Consider the following 26,464-nt stretch of genomic DNA (forward strand, 5'->3'; position numbering starts at 1 on the left):
AAAATAGGGCGATTTTAAAAGGTACAAACAGATTACACTCATATAAAGAGGGTATTCTGCCTAGAGGGCCCATATAGCCGAGGCGGTAAACGCACGGGTATTCAGCATGACCATGCTGAGGGTGACGGGTTCGATTCCCGGTCGGTCCAGGATCTTTTCGTAAAGGAAATTTCCTTGACTTCCTTGGGCATAGAGTATCTTTGTGCCTGCCACACGATATACGCATGCAAAATGGTCATTGGCAGAGGAAGCTCTCAGTTAATAACTGTGGAAGTGCTCATAGAACACTAAGGCCGTTCGCAATGCTGTTTTATTTTGTATGGCGAGTTTTAAAAATTTTAAAACTCGCCATACAAAATAAAACAGCATTGCGAACGATCTAAGCTGAGAAGCAGGCTTTGTCCCAATGAGGACGTTACGCCAAGAAGAGAGAGAGAGCGAGGGTTCAAAAAGTCGGTACAAGACTTTTTTTTAGTTCAACATGGATCGCGAAAAAAAGTTGTTTTTATCAAATGAACCGTTAAGTAACTCGAGATTTGATAAAAATCTCATGGACTTATCGCATAGTTAAGAGAAAAAAAACATGTGCGTATCGATAAATGATCGACAATTCTTTTTTCACAACTTTGTAATGATTTCTACAGAAACAGTTTTTCTTCAAAAAACAAAAGAATATCCTCTCATGAAAAAGCTAAGCTTATCATAACTCAAGGAATTTAAAATTCCATTAGGATGATAAAAAATAACGGAAGAAATGCTTCGAATACTGAAGAAGTATCAGGACATATTTTTGAAGAAATCTGGATATTTCTAGAGAAATTTCAAAAGGAATCCTTGGAGAAATTACTTAGAGAATTTTCGAAAGAATCTCAAAATACGAAGAAATCTCTAGGTGAATTCCTGTAGAAATCTCTGGACGAGTTCTTAAAAGATTCCTTGGAAAAATATATGAAGCAATTCAAGGGAAGTTTCTGAAGAAATCTAAAATGGATTTTCTTTAAAAAACTCCTTTGGAAACCCTGATGGAAATTCCAAAAAAAAATACAAGATTTCCTGGAGAAATTCCGTAAGGAGTCGCTGGAGGATTATCTGCAGAATAAAATATAAATATCTATCAATTAGTTTTTTTTTTCAAAGGAGATCTTGTAGAAATTCCTAGGAAATATTTCTGGCCAAATTTTCAAAGGAATTTCTTGAAGAATCCTTGGAGGAAATCCTAAAGTATTTTTTGATAACATAGTTCATGATGAAATTCCTGTACGAATTCCTGTAGGCATCTCAGGAATAATTTCTGAAGAACTGTCTGGATAGATTTTTAAAAGAATCATTGTAAGAATATCTGAATTCTAAAGAATGCATGATAACATTTCTGAAGTAAACAAATAAAACTTTTGAAAGGTTTACTTGGAAAAATGTTTGAAGAAGGTCTCAAGGGAATACCTGATAGTGTTTCTGGAGGAATTTCTTTGAGGATCACAAAAATAATTTATGAAGTAATTACTGGAGAAATTAAAAAAAACTTTTGGAAGATTTTATGGAACTTCTAACTAATTTCAAGGATGTTTTCGATAATCTGGCAATCATTTGACTCATTTGTCTATAACTCAGTTCAGAAGCCTAATATTAAAATGTGATGTTCGACAAACTTGTAGATTATTGTTTTCCCACAATTATCACCAAGGACGCCACATTCTAACTCTTATATTTACGGTGTAAAAATGTTAGTACTACCTACTCATACTAAACGATCGAATTTTCCGAATTTTCCGATCGTTTAGTATGAGTAGGTGGTACTAGCGCTCTCACGCCGCATATATGAGAGTTAAGGTATGGCGTCCTTGGTGATAATTGTAGCAAAAAACTCTTATCTACAAGTTTGCCGAACATCTCATTTCAATATTATGCTTCTGAACTGAGTTATGGATAAATGAGTCAAATCATTACCAGGTGATCGAAAACATCCTTGGCTGACTTGAGCAAGGGAGACAGAAGGTTCCAATTATGAATGCATCTCACAAACAACGATCGGCCGCAACAAGGTAATGAATGCTGAGGTATAATAAGGCTCAAAGTTCTTCTATTTTGCATAAACTGAAGTGATTTAGTTTTAATAATTTAATATATATTACCGCATGTTCTTAAATTGTAAAACGATGTGAATGGACGACCCAACAATTTATTTTGTAAATGTGAAACGTGCTCAAACTTGTTGAGACTAAACACATATCTGACGCAGGAATTTAGAGCAACTCGCAGTCTGTGATAAAAAGGTCAAGCAAGGATGCCCCCGATCGATGACAAAAAGTTGTCTCGGAGTTAATACATTTAAAATATAAATTTTTTTTTTTTTTTTTTTTTTCGAATTTCGACTGTTGGTGATTATGTTGGAAGGGGAATGGCGTTCAGTCTTTGGAGGAACAACTCAAAAACGGATTTTTAAGCTATCATCCGACGTTTCGGTCGCTATATTGCGCCTTCTTCTGGGAATCTGTGGACAATGGTTCGATTTGTGTTGTGTTTATGTTTGTGTTTATGCTACTCACTAACTATGCTCCGTTTTGTCGTCAGTATGAGCCCACAGCATAGGCCACATTTGTCCCAGACGTAACGTATCGCTACAACAAGAATTCACATGAGTACCAGGCAAGCATGCTGCGTAAGTAAACTTTCGGTCTGGTTTTACTTACTCTGCCGCCGCCGGCGGATGGATGGGATAAAGCGGGGTACCAAAAGCGTAACAACAATTTCGCCAAACGCCTGGCGGATCTGAAACTCATCGATCGTGTCACCGAGAGGAGGATGAAAACCTACAAAGCGACAGCTCCCCGAATATACGGTGCCCCAAAAGCGCACAAGGAGGGACTACCACTGAGACCGGTGGTACCGTGCATGACGTCACCGTCGTACACACTGTCGCAGTACGTAGGCAAGATCATCCAAAAATCCATCACCGGCAAGTATGATGCGATAGACTCGTTCACGTTCTGCGAATACATCAACAGTGTGCAGTTGCCACCGGATTACGTCCTGATTTCCTTGGACGTCGTATCGTTGTTCACCTGCATCCCCAAAGACTTGGTAATACGTGACGTCATCAACAACTGGGAAAACATCAAGCAACACACCGATATAAACCTAGACCTGTTCTTGGAGATGACCGAATTCTGTATCGATTGCAGCTACTTCCGGTTCAAGGGACAGTTTTACCAACAAGTCTTCGGCACAGCGATGGGCAACCCATTATCACCCACCATCGCGGATCTAGTGATGGAGACATTGCTAGACAACGTCGTGACGAGAGTGAGCTTCCCGTTCCCAGTGTTGAAGAAGTATGTGGACGACCTGATGCTGGCAGTTCCCAAGGACAAGATCGAAGAGGTGAGAACAATTTTCAACAGCTACCATGAGAAAATTCAGTTCACGGTAGAAGTCGAACAAGAAGGGAAAATTCCGTTTCTAGACTTGCTCTTGGTTCGACAGTCAGACCAAACGATCAAAACAGAGTGGTATATTAAGCCGATCGCCTCAGGGCGTTTCCTGAATTACCACTCCGCCCACAGCACAAAACAGAAGGTGAACGTGGCGAACAATTTCATTCACCGCGTCAAGACCTTCTCTACCAACGTCGAACCAAGTGCAACACGTGACATCATTTTCACCCAACTAAAACGGAACGATTACCCCACTGCAATGATAAACCGCCTCATCGATCGATCGAGGGAACGACAGGTTAACACCACCAAGGATGACGTCACGAGCAGCGAGGAGATGATTTACCGATCGATGGTACATGTAGGACAGTTATCAGGAAACATCCAAAAAGTCCTGAGGAAGGACTATCCGAATGTCACCATCAGCTCGAAGAATGCGAAAACTGTAGGAAATCTTCTGCCTCCGGTAAAAGACGTTGTGGACAAGAACAGTAGATCAAACGTGATTTACAACATCCCATGTGCTAACTGCTCCGCGTGCTACGTAGGCATGACATCAAACAAACTACAAACGAGGATCTCCAGTCACCGCTCCTGTTCCAACCGGCTGGAAAACATGTGGGACCAAGGGAAGACGACGGAGGACGTGGAGGTAGCGCAGCTACGAGAACGAACAGCGCTGCTAGATCACTCGGCCGCCAACCGCCATGTCTTCGCTTTCGATCGTACACGAATCGTGGATGCTAGTCTTAAGAAGCAAAACTTACACATACTAGAAACATGTCATATTATAAACACACCGAACACAGTGAACAAGCGCACCGATACAGACAATCTGAGCAATACGTACGCCGGCGTACTACACACTTTAAAAAACAATACACGAAGCCAGGCCGTCCAACAGGCAAACGAATCGGTACAACAAGAGTTAACACAAACAGAGTAAAAGTGGCGCCAAAACGGGCAACTGCATCGCTGTTCTGCGACCCGGATAGTTTTTTCGGATATTTTTCGGATATTTTATCCCATCCATCCGCCGGCGGCGGCAGAGTAAGTAAAACCAGACCGAAAGTTTACTTACGCAGCATGCTTGCCTGGTACTCATGTGAATTCTTGTTGTAGCGATACGTTACGTCTGGGACAAATGTGGCCTATGCTGTGGGCTCATACTGACGACAAAACGGAGCATAGTTAGTGAGTAGCATAAACACAAACATAAACACAACACAAATCGAACCATTGTCCACAGATTCCCAGAAGAAGGCGCAATATAGCGACCGAAACGTCGGATGATAGCTTAAAAATCCGTTTTTGAGTTGTTCCTCCAAAGACTGAACGCCATTCCCCTTCCAACTTAAAATATAAAGCTTCAAGCATTTCACCAAATTTGCGTGGCCGACCAGCATATTTTAGTAGATCTGTGATGAAGTCGCCTATGAAAAACGATCCACTGCAGCTGATCGTACAATGGGGCACGTTCGGTGTAGTACTAGATTTGTAGTAATGAGCTGAATTTTTGTATGGTGAGAAGGTCAGTTCTCCATTTCTGCAATGAAATGGTGCAAACAGCGTGGGTTATATGATTCCTTGCCTAATTTGATGCTGTTTGAGTAAAACTTTGGGTAACTGTGTTGTTGAAGTTGCTAGAAATAAATAATACAACAACACAGTTACCCAAACTTTTGCTCAAATAGCATCAAATTAGTCAAGAAATCATATAACCCACGCTGTTTGTACCATTTCATTACAGAAATGGAGAACTGATCATCTCACCATACAAAAATCCAGCTCACTACTTTCAATCTAGTACTTCACTGATTGCTTCCTATTCTCTAACATATCATTCAGAGTTTCAGTACAATCGATAGTAGGAGGACTGTAAATTACGCCCAATCGAATTTTGTCATTTGCAACTTTTATTTCAGTAGTTAAATGTTCAGTACCACAGAAATCTGGATCAGAACTAGGAGACATCGATACAACTTTAGCTTATAGATTATTTCTCAGGTAAATGCAAATACCCCCACCATACCTGTTTCTATAATTTCTGATGACTTTATAACCATAAATGCTAATCATCACATCGTCGATGGAGCTATTTAATCATGTCTCTGTGCAAGGATGGGAACACTCACTTGCAAAGAGTTATACTCACTTGCTGTTTTCTCAGCTCAGAAGCGTGCAATCAAGAAACGATGTATGGACGACTTTTGCATTGTGATTTTGTCTAAAACTTTGCCGAATAGAGTAGGGGTCGCACACGCATACCGAAGTCGTGAGGGAGCTGCGAAGGCAACTCTCCACGAGGTGAATGTAATTTACACTCACCTCGTGGAGAGTCGCTTTTACATCTCTGTCACGACTTTGGTATGTGCGTGCGACCCCTACTCTATTCGGCAAAGTTTTAGACAAAACCACAAGGCAAAAGTCGTCCATACATCGTTTCTTGATTGCACGCTTCCGAACTGAGAAAATAGCAAGTGAGTGTAACTGTTTAAAAGTGAGTGTTCCCATCCCTGTCTCTGTGAAACGAACTGCGTCTACCTTGCCATCAATAAAGTTCAACTTTAGTTCCTGGAATTTTGAAAAAAAAATCGAGCTGCTGAACTTTGGACATTGATGTGACAAATTTTAAAAATATGATTTTCAATGCAGTGTTGAGGATAATTTTAGGTATGGTAATGTGAGGAGAAGCATTGAAAACTGGAGAGTCAGCCATTGTCAATGGAAGTGCACAAAGTTTGCTTTAGAGAGAATCCACCCATGAGACCAGAAAAGCACGCAATGTCAGAGTCAAACAAATCGACATTCTTAACTACTAACATATACATAATTAATTCATCAATGGTCTAAGTCCTGGATTCCCAAACTATGGGTCGCGACGCGACCCCTTAGGAGGGTCGCCGGCCTTCATCCAGGAGGTCGCGAGGGTTCATTCGAGTATTGTAATTGTATCCGGGAATTTTTTCAATGTGCTTAAAAACGCAATTGTGTGTGTTTTATACATCAATAAAAAATCAAGTAAATGTTCGTATCAATTTGAATTCGTTCTCTGAAGACACAACTTTAAAAAGTAAATGTTAATGAATGACCAAATGATTTCATCGGACAGTGAGGTTCGCTTTTTTGAACAGATATATCCGGAGTTCGAAAAGATACGCTCGCTATTAGTTGACGTCGGTTTCCGATTCCAGTTATTCACGCATGCTCGTTGGTGTCATGCGTACAGGACAATCCAGCATTCAACTCGGCAGCATCATTATCAGTCTGTTTTTGACAGTCTTGCAACAATTTTACTACTAGTTCCTTGATGAACTCAATCATTTGCGTTTTCGATAAGCTTTCGAGTTCTGCTGGCACTTGTGTTGACAACGGAAGACCGTGAAGGAACTTCAGCGCTGTTGTTATTTCTTTTTGTCACCGTTCATTGATTCTCTTGGTGACTGCATCGAAGAGGTCGATTCCAACTTTGGAGTTGTTTTTCGAATACAAGAAATTCAAGCTGCCTTCCGCAGATAATAATGTAGCATCTCGTCTTCCCAATGCTTCCTAAACGAGTCTGATTGGCTGAAGAGCTTTCTGAAGGTTTATTGCAACCTCGAAATCACTGACCAACATAAGACCTGAATGGCGTATTTCGGAAAGTGTCACTTTGATGCAATCAAAGCAGCGAATGAAGTGCTCCAGCCTCGTTTTAGTCAAATTTCAACGAGTTTTGACGTCCACACACAGTTGAATTCAAGGTTGAAGTGGTTTATATAATATTTTTGTAATTTTTTTGAAAACAATTTTTGAAAAAAAAAATCACGACTCTTCGAATACATTTCAAAGACTCTGCAAATCTAAATCAAAGCGAAAAAATATGTAGGAAATGTGTGTCCCGGGAATCCCGGGATTTTCGGGACGGTGAAAAATTTTATCCCGGGATTCGGGAAATCCCGAATTTTTAAAGATCCCGGGATTTTTTGTCTCGGGATATCCCGGGTTGGAACCTCTATAGGTTACCCAGAAAACCACGATTTGATGATGCATGCATGGGTATTGGGAATGGATCACTTTTACATTTTACCACTTCCAGTGGGACACCCAGAACCAGTTCGGAGTACTACATGCGTGGGTGTGGTTCATTTTTGAATTTCGTCAGTTCCGGCGAGACACTCGAAACTTGTTCCGGAACACTACCGGTAGTCTTAAATGTGGCCTGAGACTATTTTCTTGCTGACCATTCTTCGCGTTATCGAAGAAGACGTTATTAAATATGCTGCCTTTGGTTCCGTTTTACATTTGACCACTTCCGGCGGTACACATGGAACCGGTTTCGGCAGACTATTAGTTTTCCAAAGTATGGTCTATGATTTTTTTTTCTTGTTAACCGTTCATCAGTAGGGTGGCCAATTTTGTTTTTTATATTAGTGTGGACCACCTTATTCATCAGCTTACGAAAAAGGTCACTTAAATTGTCGCATTCATGGGTAGGTTCTCCTTTACATTTGATCACTTCCGGTGGAACATCCTCAATCGGTTGCGGATCACTACCAGTAGTCCCAAATATGGTAATTTTTTTTTGCTAAATCAAAATAGGTACCTAAAAAGCCGCGATTTTATGTGTCGCATGCATGGGTTGGGTTCACTTTGCACCCGGAATCGATTCCGGAACAGTACCGGTAGTTTCTGATGTTCTCTGATCCTATTTTCATGCTAACCGTAATTTCATATGTCGCATGCGTGGGTTTGATTATCTTTTATACTTTGCCACCTCTGATGGGACATCTGGAACCGGTTCCGAAACACTACCTGTTCCGATATGATCTGAGATTGTTTTCCTGCTTACAGTTCATCGGGTTATCGAAAAAGTCGTGTTTTGATATGTAGCATGCATGGGTTTAGTTCACTTTTATATTTGGCCACTTCCAGCGGGACACCGGAACCGGTTCTGGAACGCAACCGGTTCAGATATGGTCTGAGACTTATTCCATGGTAACCATTCATTAAGTTATCGAAAATGCCATACTTTGCTGTGTCGCATGCATGGGTTTGTAATATTTTCATATCTGCCCCTTCCTGGGGTACCGGTCCGGAACACCTAAATTGCGATAACTCCGCAACGGCTGGACCGATCCGAACCATTTTCAATAGGAAACAATGGGATCAGACTCCGCGTCGAATGAACCGTTGGAAATTAAAATCGGTTGTGGTTTACTGCCAAAAAGTGATGTGAGTTTATTTTGTACACATACATACACACATACGCATACACAGACATCATCTCGATTCGACGATCTGAGTCGATTGGTATATGCGACTCGACCCTCCGGGCCTTCTATCAAAGAGTCATTTTTGGAGTGAACAACATATAGCCTTTCCAGTACACTTGGTGTACGAGACAGGCAAAAACATCGGGAACAGCAACAACAGCAGCAGCACCACAGGTAGCGAATTCGTCTCCAACAGCACCAGCTGCAGTAACAGCATCAACATCAGCGCACGATAACTGTTTGCTCCAGATGACTTCAGCAGCTAACTTTCAAGAGTGGACGGAATCATGGGATAACAAGGAAGGATACACGGATTGCGTTGGGGAGGAGTAGATAAAGCAATTGGATAGATTTAACAGTAATCTATTGCATGTGTTTGACTTTCAGAAACGGATGAAAACACGGAATAGTAAGTGAAGGAAAAGAAAAACTATGAGGAAAGATTCAACGTTGGTCTAGCTTTTAGGTAGTTAATATCGGTGACCGGATCCTTCTCTGCGCTGAATATTGATATTTTGATTGCCTCCGTTCGAGTGTTCCTGGCATGCGGCGTTAGATTCTCATTGATGTAAACTATTTGATATTCCACAAAAGTTCAGCCTATTGGACGCAGTGGCTTAATTTCCCCAACAGGGGAGGAAAAAAAACCCTTTGATCGCTATCGAATCCAACATTGCGAAGAGAAAGATTCCTAGTTTTAAGATACCGTCTGAAGAACTCGTCCCTAGCGTTTCTGATAGCGAACTGACAAACGATCGGTGACTTTCGTTGGCGACGTAGGGAACTCCATCAGGATCAGGAGATCGTACGATTTTTGAAGTCTGTCCAATCGTTGTGCAGTAGAGGTGAGGCCAACGCGGACTTCAGTAACTGCGGCTGCTAGCTTATTAATGTTATCTGTGCAGTCCAGTCGAAAACTTGAAAATTGTTTTTCTACGCAAGTGATCCGTTGCTCCACTCTCGATATGCTGGCGTCGATCTTGGCCTCAATTTTCGCGTTAGAAGCCTCGAACGTTTGCTGTATTTTTTCAGCATCTCGGAATTTTCACCTAAGCCAGCAGAAGCGGCGATTTTATCCTTGGGTCGTTTAGATGAATTTTCGTCATGTACCGACGACGTTGACACCGAACGAGTCATAGGCTTGTTTTGCTGCATCTTTCAGTCTGCTATTGTTCGCAGCTGACAGGGAACTACACACAAGCACAGTTTGAAAGAAAACTTCTGAAGGGAGATTATAACGAGTGGTGCTATCGATGAAATATTTGCAAAATTTTTGGTGAAAGATATTTTATCCACCAGCAAAAAGGAAGTAATTTCTGTGTGCTCACTTTTAAGAACACTGGTCTGCCTATTATTTTGTGGCACTCGGTGATAGCTACTGGCCGTAAGCAGGCAAAAACGGCAATAGAACTCAGACCTCAGACTCGCTTTCACACGATAGCGTTCATCCCTCCGGGAATGGACTCCGGGCATCTTCTTCATACCAAATATACCCACATTGTATGGTTTAAGGGCCTTAAACTGCATTAATCAGTGGCCCTCTTGATTTTGGAGCCGCCATCTTTGATTTTAGGCCACCATCTTGGATAATCTGGGCGCCATTTTTGGACTCCGGACATCTTCTCCATACATAATGTACCCATATTGCATGGTTTTGGGGCCTAAAACACCATTAAACAGCCGCCGTCTTGAATTTGAAGCCGCCATTTTGAATTTGGAGCCACCATATTGGATTTCAGGCCACCATCTTGGATATTTTCGGCACCATTTTTGGACTCCGGACATCTTCTCCATACCAAATATACCCATAGTGTTAGAGCCTAAATAATAGAGGCACCATTTTGAATTTGGAGCCACCATCTTAGATTTTAGGCCGCCATCTTGGATATCCTGGTCTTAATTTTTGGATTCCGCACATCTTCCTCATACCAAATATGCTCATATTGCATGGGGTTAGTGCCTAGAACACCATTAATCAGCCGCCATCTTGAATTCTGAGTCGTCAGCTTGGATTTTAGGCCGCCATCTTGAATTTATATCCGCACATAATTCGTCAACCATGCCGAAGGTTACATAAATCGCCGCAGTTTGATTTATCGCATGCTGGGGTCAATTTTACATATGCAGCCATTCCTTAGAAAAACGATATAGTGCATCTCCGATTGTCGTGAAACTTGGTGGGCTTGTAGTTCTTCGGAAATAATTAGACCCGTATTTTTTTATTTCGTCATTAGGGTGACCAATTTTCATATAGAGTGGTCCAAAAAATTAAGGGTTTTCAAAACTAAAAGTTTTCAGAAAATCGTAACTATTGAACCAGTTGACCGATTTCAAACTTCTTTTATTTTGTTTGAAAGCTATTGAATTGTAGTTTTCAGGAAAAATATGTTAAAGGGGCTAAAATGTAAAGAGTACTATAAAATATGCAAATATATTAGTTTTTTCACGTTTACATGGTCTCGGGACCAAAGAGACCAAAGAGGTACCCTGGTTTTATATTTTTATCAGAAAATTCAGGAAATTAGGCGTAACATATTAAAAAATCAGAGATGTATGTTTTTTAGTTTTTGAGATATGAGTTTTTGAAAATAAAAGGTCAAATTTTCCCGTACAAGACACTTTTTTAAATTTGATTATATTTTGGTTCCTTATAATATTATGGATACCAAAACCACCACGAATCACTTTAAAAAGCAATACTTTGCATAGTTTTATAAGAATTTGCAATTTCAAGCAATTTTAGAGTAGCTAGTACTAAAATATATGACTCTGTATATTCAAAAAATCATATCTTAAAAACAAAACAACATACATTTCTGATTTTTAAATATGTTACGCCAAATTTCCTGAATTTTCTGATAAAAATATAAAACCAGGGTACCTCTTTGGTCCCGAGACCATGAAAACGTGAAAAAACTAATATATTTGCATATTTTATAGTACTCTTCACATTTTAGCCCCTTTAGCGTATTTTTCCTGTAAACTACAATTCAATAGCTTTCAAACAAAAGAAAAGAAGTTTAAAATCGGTCAAATGGTTCAAAAGTTACAATTTTTTGAAAAAATTTAGTTTTGAAAAACCTTGATTTTTTGTACCACCCTGAAAATTGGTCACACTAATGACGAAATAAAAAAAATACGGGTCTAATTATTTCCGAAGAGCTACCAGCCCACCAAGTTTCACGACAATCGGAGATGCACTATATCGTTTTTCTATGGAATGGCTGTATGTATATGCGGCCAGTGCTACCAATGCTGGTCCGGATCACTGAAATGGGCACAACTCCGGAACGACTTTACCGATCTGCACCATTTTCGAAAGCAAACAATGCGGTAAAATTCCGATTCGATTCGAGCTATAATCCCTAAAATCGGCCAATGGGAAGTGCCTTAAAAATGAGTGATTTTTTTTTTGCGCACAGACATACATACATACACACATACAGACATTATCTCTATTAGTCGAACTGAGTTGATCGGTAACTTGGCTTTCCGAGCCTTCTATCGAAAAATCGTTTTTTGAGTGAACTTATAGCCTTTCACTTTGGTGTACAAGAAATGCAAACAAATAAAAAAGTTTTTCTCTTGCTATAAGGCCGTTACAAATATTTATTTCACTTTTTGTCCCACTACTCTTTGGCTGGTCGAGGGGGGGATAAAAATAATAAAGTATTTAATCTGAAAAATATTTAAAACTCATCGGATTTGTTAAAGAATTTTTAGCAAACCCAATATTTTGATACATTTTTTTTATCTGCCCCCTCAAAATGCAAAATCCTGCCAAAATTTGTTGAAGGGGGGAGAGACAAAAAGTCAAATTTAAATTTGTATCCGCCTAACTTGCTATTATTTACTAAATCAATGGCAACAGTGTATTCATCACAAAAGTTACAAAGGCATCTAAAAGGTGACCAAACATATTATTTTCCAAGGATTAAAAAAAACTAAATACTCTTGAACCTCGAGCAGTCGCGTCTTCGGCCACTCTCAGCGACACCACGCATACGCTGTGTAACACAAGCGCGCTTTTTTCATGGTGCGTGTACTCAGTACACGACGCGACCGCTCCCGGGTTAATGATAACAAAAACCATTTTAGGATATGCAGAACAGTCGTAAATATCAGCCAAAGCTATAAAAGTTTTGATTACCCAAGGACTCCTTAGAATTGCGATATCTCCACTCGTTTTCATATTATTTAGCAAAGTAAAGTTGGTTTCCTTTGGAAACTGTAAAAATGGTATAATAACATTTCCAATTTTCGCAAAATAAGGGACAGCCTAATGCTCAAACTAATTGGGTATTAGAAGGTTACAAAAAAGACAAATTAAACAAAATTGTCAAGAGAAAAACGAAAAATGCCAAGTTCTTGTAATTCTCTTCTACACGGGTCACGTTTTCAATAGGTCCGCCACGCAGTTTTCGGACAACCCAAGCTGGTTAAACCCCGCGCTTGATGCTCTCAGCTCACCACACCGAGTAGTACGAAGGAATCAAAAGCAAAAAGAAGGGCGTACATGATGTTGCGATAAGCAATTACCCCAATGCATTGAATTGCTGCGGTATGGTTGGATGTTCCATAAATTATGACATTTGAGAGAGAAATTTTTTCTTGTTGAAATTGTATGAAACAATCCAAGTAAAATCTCTGAATCTGTCAAGAACTCAAACAAGTTTGTACCACATCGGAGAAGTAATGCGTGGTCGTTCCCCTTTCAGGTGAAAACGAACCGATATCGATGATCGACGTCGGTCGTTCGGTGGAAGCCTTCGTACCGCGACCGACCTCTTCGAACACGGTGGCGTAGACTGATGATCGGCAAGTTTCTTCTGGCTGAAAATGGACGATCCAAAAGTACCTCGGCCAAAGGTACATAATAAGTACATAGCCAGAGCCAGCCACACGAGCTGGAAGACTTACTCAATCGACTTACCCAACCGAGACCAAACGACGAGGCCCGGTCTAATGAGAGTACGCAATGCCGCGGAGTGGGCAACAAAAAGTAGCTGCTACAATGAGGAGTGTGCTCTGCGGGTCGGTATAATAATGCTCTTGCTTACCGAGTTCGGTAGATAGGTGTACACTGTACATAGACGTAAGAAACAGGCCTTACGATCACGTGAAGATAACCGCGATGCGATGGGCTGGCAGTTTAACCAGGTGAGGGGCAGTCAGCCGAAATCGCCATTTTGTTTGGTTGTTGTGTACTTTTTTATCGGCTCTCCCCACTGGTGGTTGCCACCGGGTACCTATGTAGACCTTTTAACCGACGCCCAACTTTTCTTTTTACGTTCGATTGCCGGTACGCATTCAGGGGGGTGAATATAAGCGGCGTGGTGTTGCCCACGAAGGTAACTGCAGCGAAAAGGTCTTGTTTTGTATTTAGCTCACATGGTACTTTGATGAAACGTTGTGAGTTTATCTCTTAATGCTTTCGGTAGAAAACCGTTTTGTTGGAATAAGTAATGAAAACGTTCCGTTATTGACATGCATTCGATTGATTTTTTTCAGACTGTGTAATTCTTTATGATGGATTCTGAACGTGAATCTTTATGCTAGTTTATTCTGAACCCCAAGAGACCTTAAATCCTTGCAAATCCTCTACAGCTCCACATTTGTGTTGGGAAATTTATCTTTTAAAAGGGTTGTGTAAGGTGTGATATCTGACACCTGTCTACGGCTCCGATTTACCCCTTTCTTTTCAATGATACTATACTCAGCTAACATAAAACCGTATGAAATGTTAGATAAGATGGATATTTCAAAAACTTTTGTTCTACTACTTTTCTTGGAAACACTTTTTCATACCCAAGCAACTTCCTTAATCATTGAAACTAAAATGCCTTTCGATGTTAGGTAGTCAAAGCATTAATGTAATGTAGTATACGAGGTCAGGCCTTGCCGGTGCAACCCCGAGGAAATATAAGCAATTCTTCATAGGAAGGGTGCATCCAATGATGAGCGACTGTCAAAAGATGACAACCGCGAACATCGTTCTGTTAACTTTCTTTTGGTTGCACTCTGAATGATTGTTATTGATTAATGGGTACATGTAGATAAATGCAAGTGGCTGCCGTTGGCTAGCTAAGTGAAAACAGCAGAAGCTACAATATCCTAATTATACCATGAAATTTACAAAACTACTGGATCCGAAATTGTTAACCCTGATGGTTTATGTTTGTAGTTGTTCTTCGCCGCACTGAGTGTGTTTAGCGAAGCGAGCTGTGACAGTTGCCTGAGGTCTCTAGGTACCCTACGTACCCATTATTGAATTAAGAACAAATTTGTTAAACCATCAATCATTTAAATTACTGTAGTTTGCATAGAAGAAGGAGAACTTAGTTTGCAAACAAGTGAAACATAGGATCTGTTCAAATCGAGAACATAAATGCTTAGAGGTCATTCATTCGTTCATTCGTTCATTGGAAGGAGGAAGGGTATAAGAAAATATGTCACTTCATGTGTGACGTATACGAAAAAGTTACACTGTGGGCGTACGAGAATTAAATTTCTTCTAAAATTAAGGTTTGAAATTATACCTTCGAAGATGTACTTACCTTACCGATCAGGCTAAGGCCGGGGTTGCCTCTGCTGTACATAGTAGCCGTCTCAATTCCACTCGGTCCATGGCTGTTTGTCTCCAGTTCCGCACTCTGCATAGGATCCGCAGATCGTCCTCCACTTGGTCGACCCACCTAGCTCGCTACGCTCCACGTCTTCTTGTACCGGTCGGATGACTCTGGAGAACCATTTTAGTCGGGTTGCTATCCGACATCCTGATGACGTGACCCGCCCACCGTACCCTCCCGATTTTCGCGGTATGGACGATGGTTGATTCTCTCAGCAGCTGATGCAGCTCGTGGTTCATTCACCTTCTCCAAGTCCCGTCTTCCATCTGCACTCCACTGTAGATGGTACGCAACACCTTCTGTTCGAAAACTCCAAGGGCGTGTTGGTCCTCTGCACGTAGGGTCCATGTTTCGTGCCCATAGAGAACGACCGGTCTAATCAACGTTTTGTAGATAGTTAACTTCGTGTTACGGCGAATTTTATTTGATCGTAGAGTTCTGCGGAGTCCAAAGTAAGCACGATTTCCTGCCACAATGCGCCTCTGAATTTCTCTGATTTCTCTGCTGGTGTCATTGTCGGCGGTCATCAGTGAGCACAAGTACACGAATTCTTCAACCGCCTCGATTTCATCACCGTCGATATGAATTCGGGTTGGCGGGCGCGGTGATTCCTCCCTGGAGCCCTTTGCCAACATGTACTTTGTCTTCGGCACATTAATGTCTAATCCGATTCGCCTGGCTTCACTCTTTAGTCGGATGTACGTTTCCGCCATCGTCTCAAATTTACGAGCAATAATATCAATATCATCAGCGAAACCAGTGAAAATCGTCCCACTCGTGTTTATCCCCGCCCTTCTAATTACACACTCTAAAGCAATGTTGAACAGCAAGCACGAAAGACTCCCATCTTGCCGTAACCCTCTGCGAGATTCGAAGGTACTCGAGAGTATCCCTGATACTCGAACTACGCACATCACTCGATCCATCGTCGCCTTGATCAATCGTATCAGTTTATCCGGGAATCCATATTCGTGCATAATCTGCTATAGCTTTTCTCGATCAATTGTATCATACGCCGATTTGAAATCGATGAGCAAGTGATGCGTGGGCACGTTGTATTCGCGGCATTTCTGCAACACCTGGCGGATGGCGAACATCTGGTCCGTTGTAGCGCGTTCACCCATAAATCCAGCCTGATATCGCCCCACGAACTCTCTTGCAATCGGTGATAGACGGCGGCATAAAATTTGAGAGAATACCTTGTAGGCAGCGCTCAGTAGTGTGATCGTGTGATAGTTCTCGCAATCCAACTTGTCGCCCTTTTTGTAGATGGGACACACGATACCTTCCATCCATTCCTCCAGTAATGCTTCCTCCTCCCAAATCTTGGTAATGACCCAGTGTAGTGCTGACCGGGGTTGATCACCGTGAACGATTATTATGTGGTTCTATTGGCAATTATTGGTGAAAAATAACGGAAACAGCTTATTTTGCGTGACGCGTTTCGACCTACTATTCATCGGTCATCATCAGACGCCTAAAACATTATACATTTATTTAATACATTGATTCAAGTACAAATACAATACAATTTACAAAGCACAAAACACTTACATTCAGCTGGAATCACCCCTTCAACTTCGTCAGTTATATAATACTAATTTGCAACACCTATCTCATGTCTACTTTCACCCAACTTTAACCCATTATGCTGTTTCACTCATTCTCTCATACACGCAGTTTTCCTCTCACGGTTGTCTTCGCAACTGAGCTAAAAGCCCGTTGTAAGCCGAGTTGAAGTTCCCACACTCTCTCTGTAAGTTCACAGTGAGATCTTCTCCTCTCTTCTTAATATGAAACACCTCTGCTATGTTCCTGGTTGCCTGGTCTTGGATTCGATCCAAAATCTTCACTTGATCGAAGTTGAAGATATGTCCTTCTTTAATTTTGTGGACTGCCAGGCCCGATTTCGGGTTTCTACCTCGGCAGTCATTCTTGTGTTCCGCCACTCTTACCACTCCGCCAGTGTAGTGCTCTGGACAGTGTTTCTCTACCGTATTTTAGAAGCTCGCTTGGTAGTTGATTTGCTCCTGCGGCTTTGTTGTTTTTCAACCGGCCAACCTCCTCCTCAATCTCTTGGAGGTCAGGGGCCGGATCTTCGAAGATGTTTGAGGATATTTAAAGAACTTTTATAAAAAAAATATACTGAGATAATATCCATTGCGGATCTATGTTAGATATTATACAAATTATCCAAAAACTATACCCTTCGATTTTTTTTTATGATTTTTCTGTAGATAGCTGACTTTCAGCCCCAACATTTTCCAAGTAGCCCAGAATAGTCAAATGCTTCTAACTATTTTTTCTCGAATGGTCGAGAGGTTTTCACAGGCATTTCAGAAAGTTTCAGAGGAGTTTCAGAGGCGTTGCAGGGGCGATTGCGGAGGTTGTGGAAAGTCTAAGGTGCGTTACGGGGGTCCGAGAGGCTTTCAGGGTTTATTTTGATGGTATTTCAGGATGATTTACTGGATTTCCAGCGGGTTTTAGAGACGTTACTGGGGCGTTTTCGGGAAATTAGGCGTGTTTCAGGAGGTTTTCGGAGGAATTTCAGGATAATTCAGAGGATTTTATGAGGATTTTGGAAGCGTTACAAAAGAGTTTTCGAAGGTTTCAGAGATTTTCATAAGCGTTTCAAAGGAGCTCGAGATGGTTTCAGGGGTTTTCGGAGCCATTTTACATATTTTCGGGGGTTTCATAGGGCCTCACACTAGGAGTTACAAAAGGTCTTGAGGGGGTTCGAGGAGGCTACAGTATTTAGAAGTACATTTTGGATCACTGCTTCCAGGTGGGATTCAGGGGAAGGCGTTTTGAAGCGTGGTTCCAGGAGGGATTCAAAATGTTCCAGAAAGAAAAGTAACGCTTGTAGATGACAAATACTCAAGAGAGTTCTTGAAGAATCTCAAACAAACATTGAAATCATCACTTGACAATACATAGTTGCATGAGACTGTGCAAGCATGAATTTCATTTACACACAAGTTATGCATATAGATTCGATGACTTATTCTCATGAAATTTATTAGGGAACCTTCAATAGTCCCAACGTCTCCTCCTCATCTCTCACGCCTGAACACGCTTTAAATTCTCCTTAAAAGGCTGCCCATTAATTACACAAGGATTTATGGGGGGAGAGGAGTTTGAAACATCTTACGCGCCATACAAAAATATTTGGGTTCTCATACAAAAAATCTTACAAGGGGGGGAAGGGTGGCAAAAAGTCATGAAAATACCCTTACGTAATTAATAGACAGCCCCTAACTCCACTCGCTACTTCTCTCACGTAAACCCGTTACCTTAACCTATATTTGCCCAGCGTCGTATGTTTAGTACAGTCCTTTTGATGTGAATATCTTAAAAATTGCGAAAAATTTTAGGATACTGTCTTCTGAGAAGTTGTTGATCACACCCATTATAATGGACAATATAATGTGTGACTGGCGCAAGCGTTGCTGTAAAAAATACATATAGTCATGATTTACTGCCTTCATTTTCACCGTATATCTCTGAAACCTTGCCAGTGGTTAGTACATTGCAGTTGAATAATAAAACTTTGGGCGGTATTTTCGACTGAGTGTCACCTGGGATCTTTTTTTTATCTGTATTTACGAGATTTTTAGCCCTAGGCTAGTTCATCTCGGGACCCACGCTTCACTTCCCTTCCGAAGGAAGAACTCACATTAAGTGAGTTTGTCGGGAGTGGGACTCGATCCCAGGTCCTCGGCGTGATAGTCAAGTGTTCTAACCATCACACCAGGTCCGCTCCACTACCTGGGATCTTTAATTGTAATGGCTCGGCAGTCTTATCAAAGAATTAAGCGAACTACAATGTTCTCGCTCCAACGTTTCGGTCCAGGTTTGGGACCTTCTTCAGGGATCTATAATTTATTAACAATAAGGACAATAATTGGACTCGTATTTGACGTATAAAGTTACATATGAAACAATTTTACAAACATAAAGGTGATTAAATTTACATTTTTGTAGTCTGTTTTAAATTACTTACAAAGAATTATTCGCTCTTGTCCTAATACTTTTAGCCTGTCGTGTTGACCTTTTCGTTCAAACATTTGTGGAATCCTATTTTGTGTTATAATCTTAATTTCAAATAGTCTGTGTCGTAAAATCGTTTACTCATATTACCCTGTCTGTTGTAAGTGTTTCGTTATCAGCTGTGGTAATAAAACTTCTATTCGATTGATCTCTGGTTGGAAAATTCCTTATAAGATGGCGCTGATGTAATATTTATTTGATTTGCCAATATCTCAGCTAAATAAAACGATACAATTCGGGTGTTTTCTGCTACTTTTAGGTCATGCTTAATTCTTTAAAATTATTACACAGCGCAACATTTTTTTGTCTCAAGAGCAAACTTATGTGTCTCTGACAGATTTTGGGCCGCTGAATCCGAATCCGGGCTCAGATTTGCTCCAACACGTCACAATTTTGAGCTATACCTCAATTTATAGGGCAAAATATGCGATTTTGGGCTTTTTTGAGTGCAAGCCATTAAGCATGGAAATATTTTTTTTTAAGCAATCAAAAGGTTAATTGGTCAATTAATATCTAAATTAAAGACTCATACAAAATATTTCGTTTTACCTTATCAAATTTGATAGATTTAATCATTTTATGTAAGTATGAAAACTTGCATGCAACTTTTGGAGGGTGACTTGTATGGGAAATATCGTACCTAACATAAATCGCTTAAAACTGTCAAGCTCGATTTGGTAACACGAAATATTTAGCATGAGTCGTTAATTTAGATGTTAATTGACCAATTAACCTTTTGATTGATTAAAAAAAATATTTCCATGCTTAATAACTTGCAGTCAAAAAAGCCCAAAATCGCATAATTTGCCCTATAAATTGAGGTATAGCTCAAAATTGTGACGTGTTGGAGCAAATCTGAGCCCGGATTCGGATTCAGCGGCCCAAAATCTGTCAGAGACACATAAGTTTGCTCTTGAGACAGACCAAAAGTTAGTTTTTGTTACGCTGTGTTATTAATTGTTTGTATAATCTTCATCTATCTATCTGTTTGCCTATCTTTCCGTCTTGTAACTGTAAATAGCTTTTTCAGTTACGAGTCTGGAGTCCCTGAAGTAGGTCCTAAATGCGACCGAAACGTTGGACAAGATTAAATAGCAGTATTTGAATTTTGTCGAGACCAAAAAAAAAACATTTTCAAGTTGCATTCCATCACAGTCGCAACCAATATCTTTCCGTCTATCTGTTTTAATTTCTTTTATCTATATTACCGAGATTTTTAGCCCTAGGCTAGTTCATCTCGGGACCCACGATTTAGTTCCCTTCCGAAGGAAGAACTCACATTTTGCGAGTTTGTGCGGGAGTGAGATTCGATCCCAGGTCCTCGGCGTGATAGTCAAGTAATCTAATCATTTTTAAAATTTTATATAGGTACAGACAGATCAAGTATTGATCACCAAGGACAGGGTAGATCTTAGAGTATAAGATAGGGTAGAGGGTATTGTACAGGGTTGTGGCAAAGGGTAGGGTAAATGGTTGTGTAGAGGGTTAGGATGATGGGTAGGGTAGAGGATTGGAGTAGACGGTATGGTAGAGGAAAATGTAAGATGAAATGACTAGATTTTTACCGGGATTGCTCAATCTTTTTAAATCTTGAAAAAAAAAGTTTCAGGTATTTTAGTCGGCATTCTACAGGGATTACTGTTGGAATCCCTTGAAAAATCTCTTCGGGTGTTTTGTTCCTTTGAAGGTTTTTTTTTTAATTTTTATTAACGTGTATTTTAACTTAAATGCTAATTCTACACTCATACCCTTTGAAGGTTCCTGCCAGGATTGTATCAGGGAATCCTAAGACTTCAACAAGATTCCTGCTCGGGTCACTTCAAAGATTTTCGCCGGTTTTTCTTGGCGTTTCTTAAGGGATTTTTTAAAAGTATTCTTTCAGGGATTTCGGTCGAGATTCCAGCCAGGATGCCCTCCGGGATTTCTTTAAGGGTGTCATCAGGGTTTCTCTATGGAATTCCTTCCGGGATAACTTCAGGAATTTCTTCTGTAAATTTCAGGAACTCCTTCCGGGATTTCTGCAGAGAATCTTCTTTCGGAGATTTCTGACGGGTTTCTTTCAGGGATTATTTCCTGGTTTTCTTTGAAAGTTTCCGCCCAGATACTCCACCCTTCCCGAGCAGGAATGAATAACTGACACATAACTGAAGAATACCAAAGTCAGGTATCATACCAAGACAAGGTATTAGTCGGTTATCCAAGTGTTGAAAATAACTTATTTTGGTATTTTGTAGGTATTGATGCAATACCTCAATGAGTTATTGGTTTGGTGTTGAGGACTGCTTGAGGTATTATTCAGTTATGGAAGTTCTTAATACCTCATTCAGGTTGTAGGTATTCGGTTTTCCATACCTGAGTTACTTATTCTTTAGCTATTTTCTCCTGCTCGGGTAGACTTGTCCAATTACTTATCCATGTAAACCTTTCCGAGATTTTATCAGGGATTTCTCCCAAAAAGAGATTTTTTCGAAGATTTTTTTCGGAACTTCTGTTTAGATTGCTAACGACATTTGTCTTGTATTTCTTCCCTAGAATCCTCCAGGAATTTTCGAGATTCATCTAAGAATTCCATCCACAATTTTTCAAGAGATTCCATCCGTAATTTTTTTTAGTTATTTCAACAATAGAGTGTGAGTTGGAGCTTACGAGTGTGGGACAGTAAGAGAAATATTGAGAAACAGTAGGCTTTTTGTTTCACCATATTTCTGTCGGCGCAAATATGTGAAATTTCCATGCAAATGGCTCAAATTTGGCTCTCGAGAACTCTTATATTTTCCAATAAAACAACAATTGTTGTTCCTCATTTGAAAGAGCTACTCTTCAGCTGATGATTAATCGACTGTTTGGTGATATTAGCTATGTTTGGCTACGCAGTCGTTACTTGAACAAACGACGTTCTTTAATTGTCGTTTGTTCAATTAATGACTGCGTAACTAATCATTGTTAACTTAGTATAATTGTACAAAATAGTAGAACTACGAATAAAAAGCAGACAATTCACGAAATGTGTATAAATCGATAACACAGCGTAACAAAAATTAACTTTTGGTCTGTCTCAAGAGCAAACTTATGTGTCTCTGACAGATTTTGGGCCACTGAATCCGAATCCGGGCTCAGATTTGCTCCAGCACGTCACAGTTTTGAGCTTTACCTCAATTTATAGGGCAAAATATGCGATTTTGGGATTTTTTAACTGTAAACCATTAAGCATGGAAATATATTTTTTAACCAATCAAAGGATAAATCTAAATCAACGACTCATGCAAAATATTTCGTTTTACCAAATCGAATTTGATAGTTTTGAGCGATTTTTGTTATTACGATATTTCCCATACAAGTCACTCTCCAAAAGTTACATGCAAGTTAACGTACTGACATAAAATGTTTAAATCTATCAAATTTGAATTAGGAAAATGAAATATTTTGCTTGAGTCGTTAATTTAGATGTTATTTGACTAATTTGTCCTTTGATTGCTTAAAAACATATTTCCATGCTTAATGGCTTGCAGTCAAAAAAGCCCAAAATCGCATATTTTGCCCTATAAATTGAGGTATACCTCAAAATTGTGACGTGCTGGAGCAAATCTGAGCCTGGATTCAGATTCAGCGGCCAAAAATCTGTCAGAGACACACAAGTTTGCTTTTGAGACAAAAAAATGTTGCGCTGTGTAATGGATCGATAAAAATCAAAATCGGATGCTTGTGTTTTGTTTTTCGATTAAAAATGTACCAAACTGTTCCCACTCAAGAACAGTTGTTCTTACTCACGAATGGTTAATTGGAAACAACTACGAGATCCTTTTGAAACTGAATTTTTAAAAGTTCAATAGCTCTTTTCGTGTTTATGGTTTCATGCATTGAATTCCAAGTATTCTAGAAATTGTTTTTAAAACCATCGATTGATGAAGAATAGGTGTGCCCAGCTGAATAGGATTAACTGGAATATATAATGTTTGATAAAGTATCATAAAAACAAATAAATCAAATAGAATCATGATTGTTAGGTTGTTTCGTACTTCTATTGGTTACACAACACATAATGAAACACCAGTGAAAACAAAAACTGGCATTCTGTTACATACAAAGTTTCAATTCTCGTCGAATGTCTCAGCCTCCTTACAATATGTATATAATTGAACATCACGTGCGAACACGACACGTTGCAGTATACTAGTTAGCGGAGCACAAACAACGGTAGCAATAATGAAATGATTACAGTGTTTCTTATTGGGACGATTAATAACAGTTTCTTTTTTATTACAGACCCAAAAGTGGTTAACCCTAATGCACATTACATTTCGGATCTAGCATTTCCACCTTGAATTTCCACCTCGTTGAACTCATTCCGCGGAAGGTGAGCTCTGACAGTTGCCCGGGGTCCCCGTGGTCCCCACATACCCATTAATAAATTAAGATCAAATTAATAAAGCCATCAATCAAACTAATTGCCTACAATTCAAATAAAGAAAGGCCAATTAAGCTCGCGACATGTGGAACACGATGGATCAGTACAAATATTTGTAATTTAATTCCTGATACACAATTAAGTTGAAAAACATAAAAAATGTGAAAAAAAACGATGATCGCTGGGAAAAATTAGTAAACTACCAGTTTTCAAAAGATTGGAAAAAAAAAGTTGCATTACTGTTTTTAGGAATGTGACGTATATAACAGTTGGCAAGCACATTGATCATATTTGGAAAATTTATTACAAATATATTACAATACAAAAACTAAGCTTTACCAAACATAATCTGCAATATTTTGCTTGAATTAAGTTTTGATCTCCAAAATAATTCCTGCAACTTATATTCTCGGTTCCGAAAAAAAAACCCAAACACCTGCCGTGTTAAACCATACACCTGGGTTTATTATTAAATCAATCAGTGTATGCCTTCAGGAAATTGCTCCATGAAATTTATAATGATATTCAAATTTTTCCTCACATCATCGAGACCGGCTATTTTCTGGTTCAAGATTGAACTTTGTTTTTGTAATCCACAATCCACCCTCAACTGTCTTAAATTATTCTAAAAATTAAAATAACAAAAAAAAAACAACATTCTCTGGAACATAATTTTCTGCATCATGCAATCGGCTCATTTCGACGTGCTCACACCCGCACCCAGCTCATTAGGCACACAGCATAATCTTCGTGCGGCGTTTTTTATTCTGCTTATCATTAAACTCTAAACTGCAGACCCGGACTGGCTGACTGGTTGATCCACTCGGTATTAACTTGATTGCACGACTGGACTGGCCGTTGCGTTGTTGGTGTGTTCTAAGCTTACACGCGGGACCCTAATGAGCGGTCGGACGGCTTCGTTATGCATAACCTGTATGCATGCGCCACACTATATAGTAAAATCGTACAGTGCAGAGTCCACCTCCGCCGCGTGCAGTCCCATCAAGAACCGAAACTCGTCAAAGCTTGGACACGATAATGAAGTCTTTGGCCAAAAATTATCCATCCATCAGTCGTCCTCCTCGTTGCGTTGTTGCACTATACTGCAGTGGTTTATTTTGCTTTGCTTGCCGAACCTGGAGAGTGCACGATCGAGGTATCCTTTTGGAGAATCTGTCTGGAAGGATGCAACGAAGTGCAATTTTCTCGTCTCAAATACTCCCACTCGAGTGCAGCGATAGAGGCAGTGTAGTGGAGGCGGCAAGAGAATTCGATAGTGGATCTGCAGTTGAAAATATCTTCATCTGCAAGAAAAAGTGTGTACTTTGAATTGCCTTTGCGGTGAAGCACTGTTTATATTTTTCCATAACATGTATTACACAAATTATAAAATTGCTCGTGCGCTTAAATTTTTGTGAATTAGGGTTATTAATGCCATAAGTAATCTGTAGCAAATTCATTCTATTCGAAAACTAGCGATTACGGCACGATTGATTCAGTTCTTTTTGATTTCATGCGTGCTCGCTCACTTCTAACAAAAAATACAAAATTAAGAAAAAAAAAACAAGCAGCGCTTCAATTCTTTGTTTTTCGACGATTATTTCGAAAAAAAAAACACCTTTTTCATGCAAAAATATGTTAAAAAATTCATAACACTGATATGATTTTTTTGAAAATTGTTGATTGTTCAAGGACACGACACATGAATAGCGAACACTCAAAAAAAAAAAAAAAAAATGGTTGATATTGGTTGAGAACTGTTTACGCAATCGTAGTCACCACATCGACCTTTCTGGGAAAACATAATTCCGAGATAATCGCCGAGTTTCAAGTATGCACTACGCACTTGTACCGACTTTTCGAACCCTCTAAGCAGAATACCCTCTTCGAATGAGTGCAATCAGTTTCGTACCTTTTAATTCCGCCCTATGTTGCTTATCCTTTGACAGATACGCGTATTTCGACTACCACTTGTAATCTTCCTCAGTGTCAGTTATCCAAATATTCCATGAGTGTTTTAAAATGTCCAATATAGCTATGGTAAGCCTTTGAAGGGTTTTATGGAAAATCAATGGCTTGCATAGATATTTAAGGTCAAAAAAGTTGTTTTTGCATAAACTTTAGTTCGGCAAATACGCATACGGGAAGGATACTATACGAATAGTATTAGTATACAAGAAACCAATGATTTGATGCAGAACAATATAAATAATCGTGGCTCGAAAGCTGTATGGACTATTGCTGACGAAATTCATTGGATGTGTTTTGATGGCGTGAAATATCTAACGATTTTTTAAATAAAACTGAATCTACTCAAAAGTTTTTTATTTGTGATCATAGAATCACATCTATGGATTCTCAGCATGGAACCCGACAGAATGTGGAGCGATACAGACAGAAGCGGAAGCAGCAGACCCGTCTCTTCCGAGAGAAAAAGCGCCGCCTGGAAGAAGCGGAGTGCGAGGAAATGGAACTGCTGTGCCGTTCACAAGAAACACGTAAGTTCTACCAGAAGCTCAACGCATCCCGCAAAGGCTACGTGCCGCAAGCCGAAATCTGCAGGGATAAGGACGGGAGCCTCCTGACGGACAAACGTGAGGTGATCGAAAGGTGGAAGCAGCACTTCGACGAGCACCTGAATGGCGAAGAGAATGTAGGCACGGAGGACCAAGGCAGCGGAGGAAATGACTATGT

The 26,464-nt window shown here is 39.9% G+C and overlaps 2 protein-coding genes across 3 annotated transcripts in view; both read left to right on the top strand.

Annotated features, from left to right (window-relative positions):
- LOC115253497 (venom dipeptidyl peptidase 4) overlaps positions 1–26,464 on the top strand; it is a 536,181-nt gene that overhangs the window by 266,495 nt on the left and 243,222 nt on the right. The window lies entirely within an intron of this gene.
- On the top strand, positions 2,800–4,777 carry LOC134290989 (uncharacterized). The gene is made up of 2 exons (XM_062858231.1): positions 2,800–4,481; positions 4,554–4,777. Exon 1 carries the CDS (start codon positions 2,800–2,802, stop codon positions 4,375–4,377), a length of 1,578 nt encoding a protein of 525 aa, XP_062714215.1. The 3' UTR covers positions 4,378–4,481; positions 4,554–4,777.

Source organism: Aedes albopictus, chromosome 3 (assembly GCF_035046485.1).
Source record: "Aedes albopictus strain Foshan chromosome 3, AalbF5, whole genome shotgun sequence".
Taxonomy (NCBI): Eukaryota; Metazoa; Arthropoda; class Insecta; order Diptera; family Culicidae; genus Aedes; species Aedes albopictus.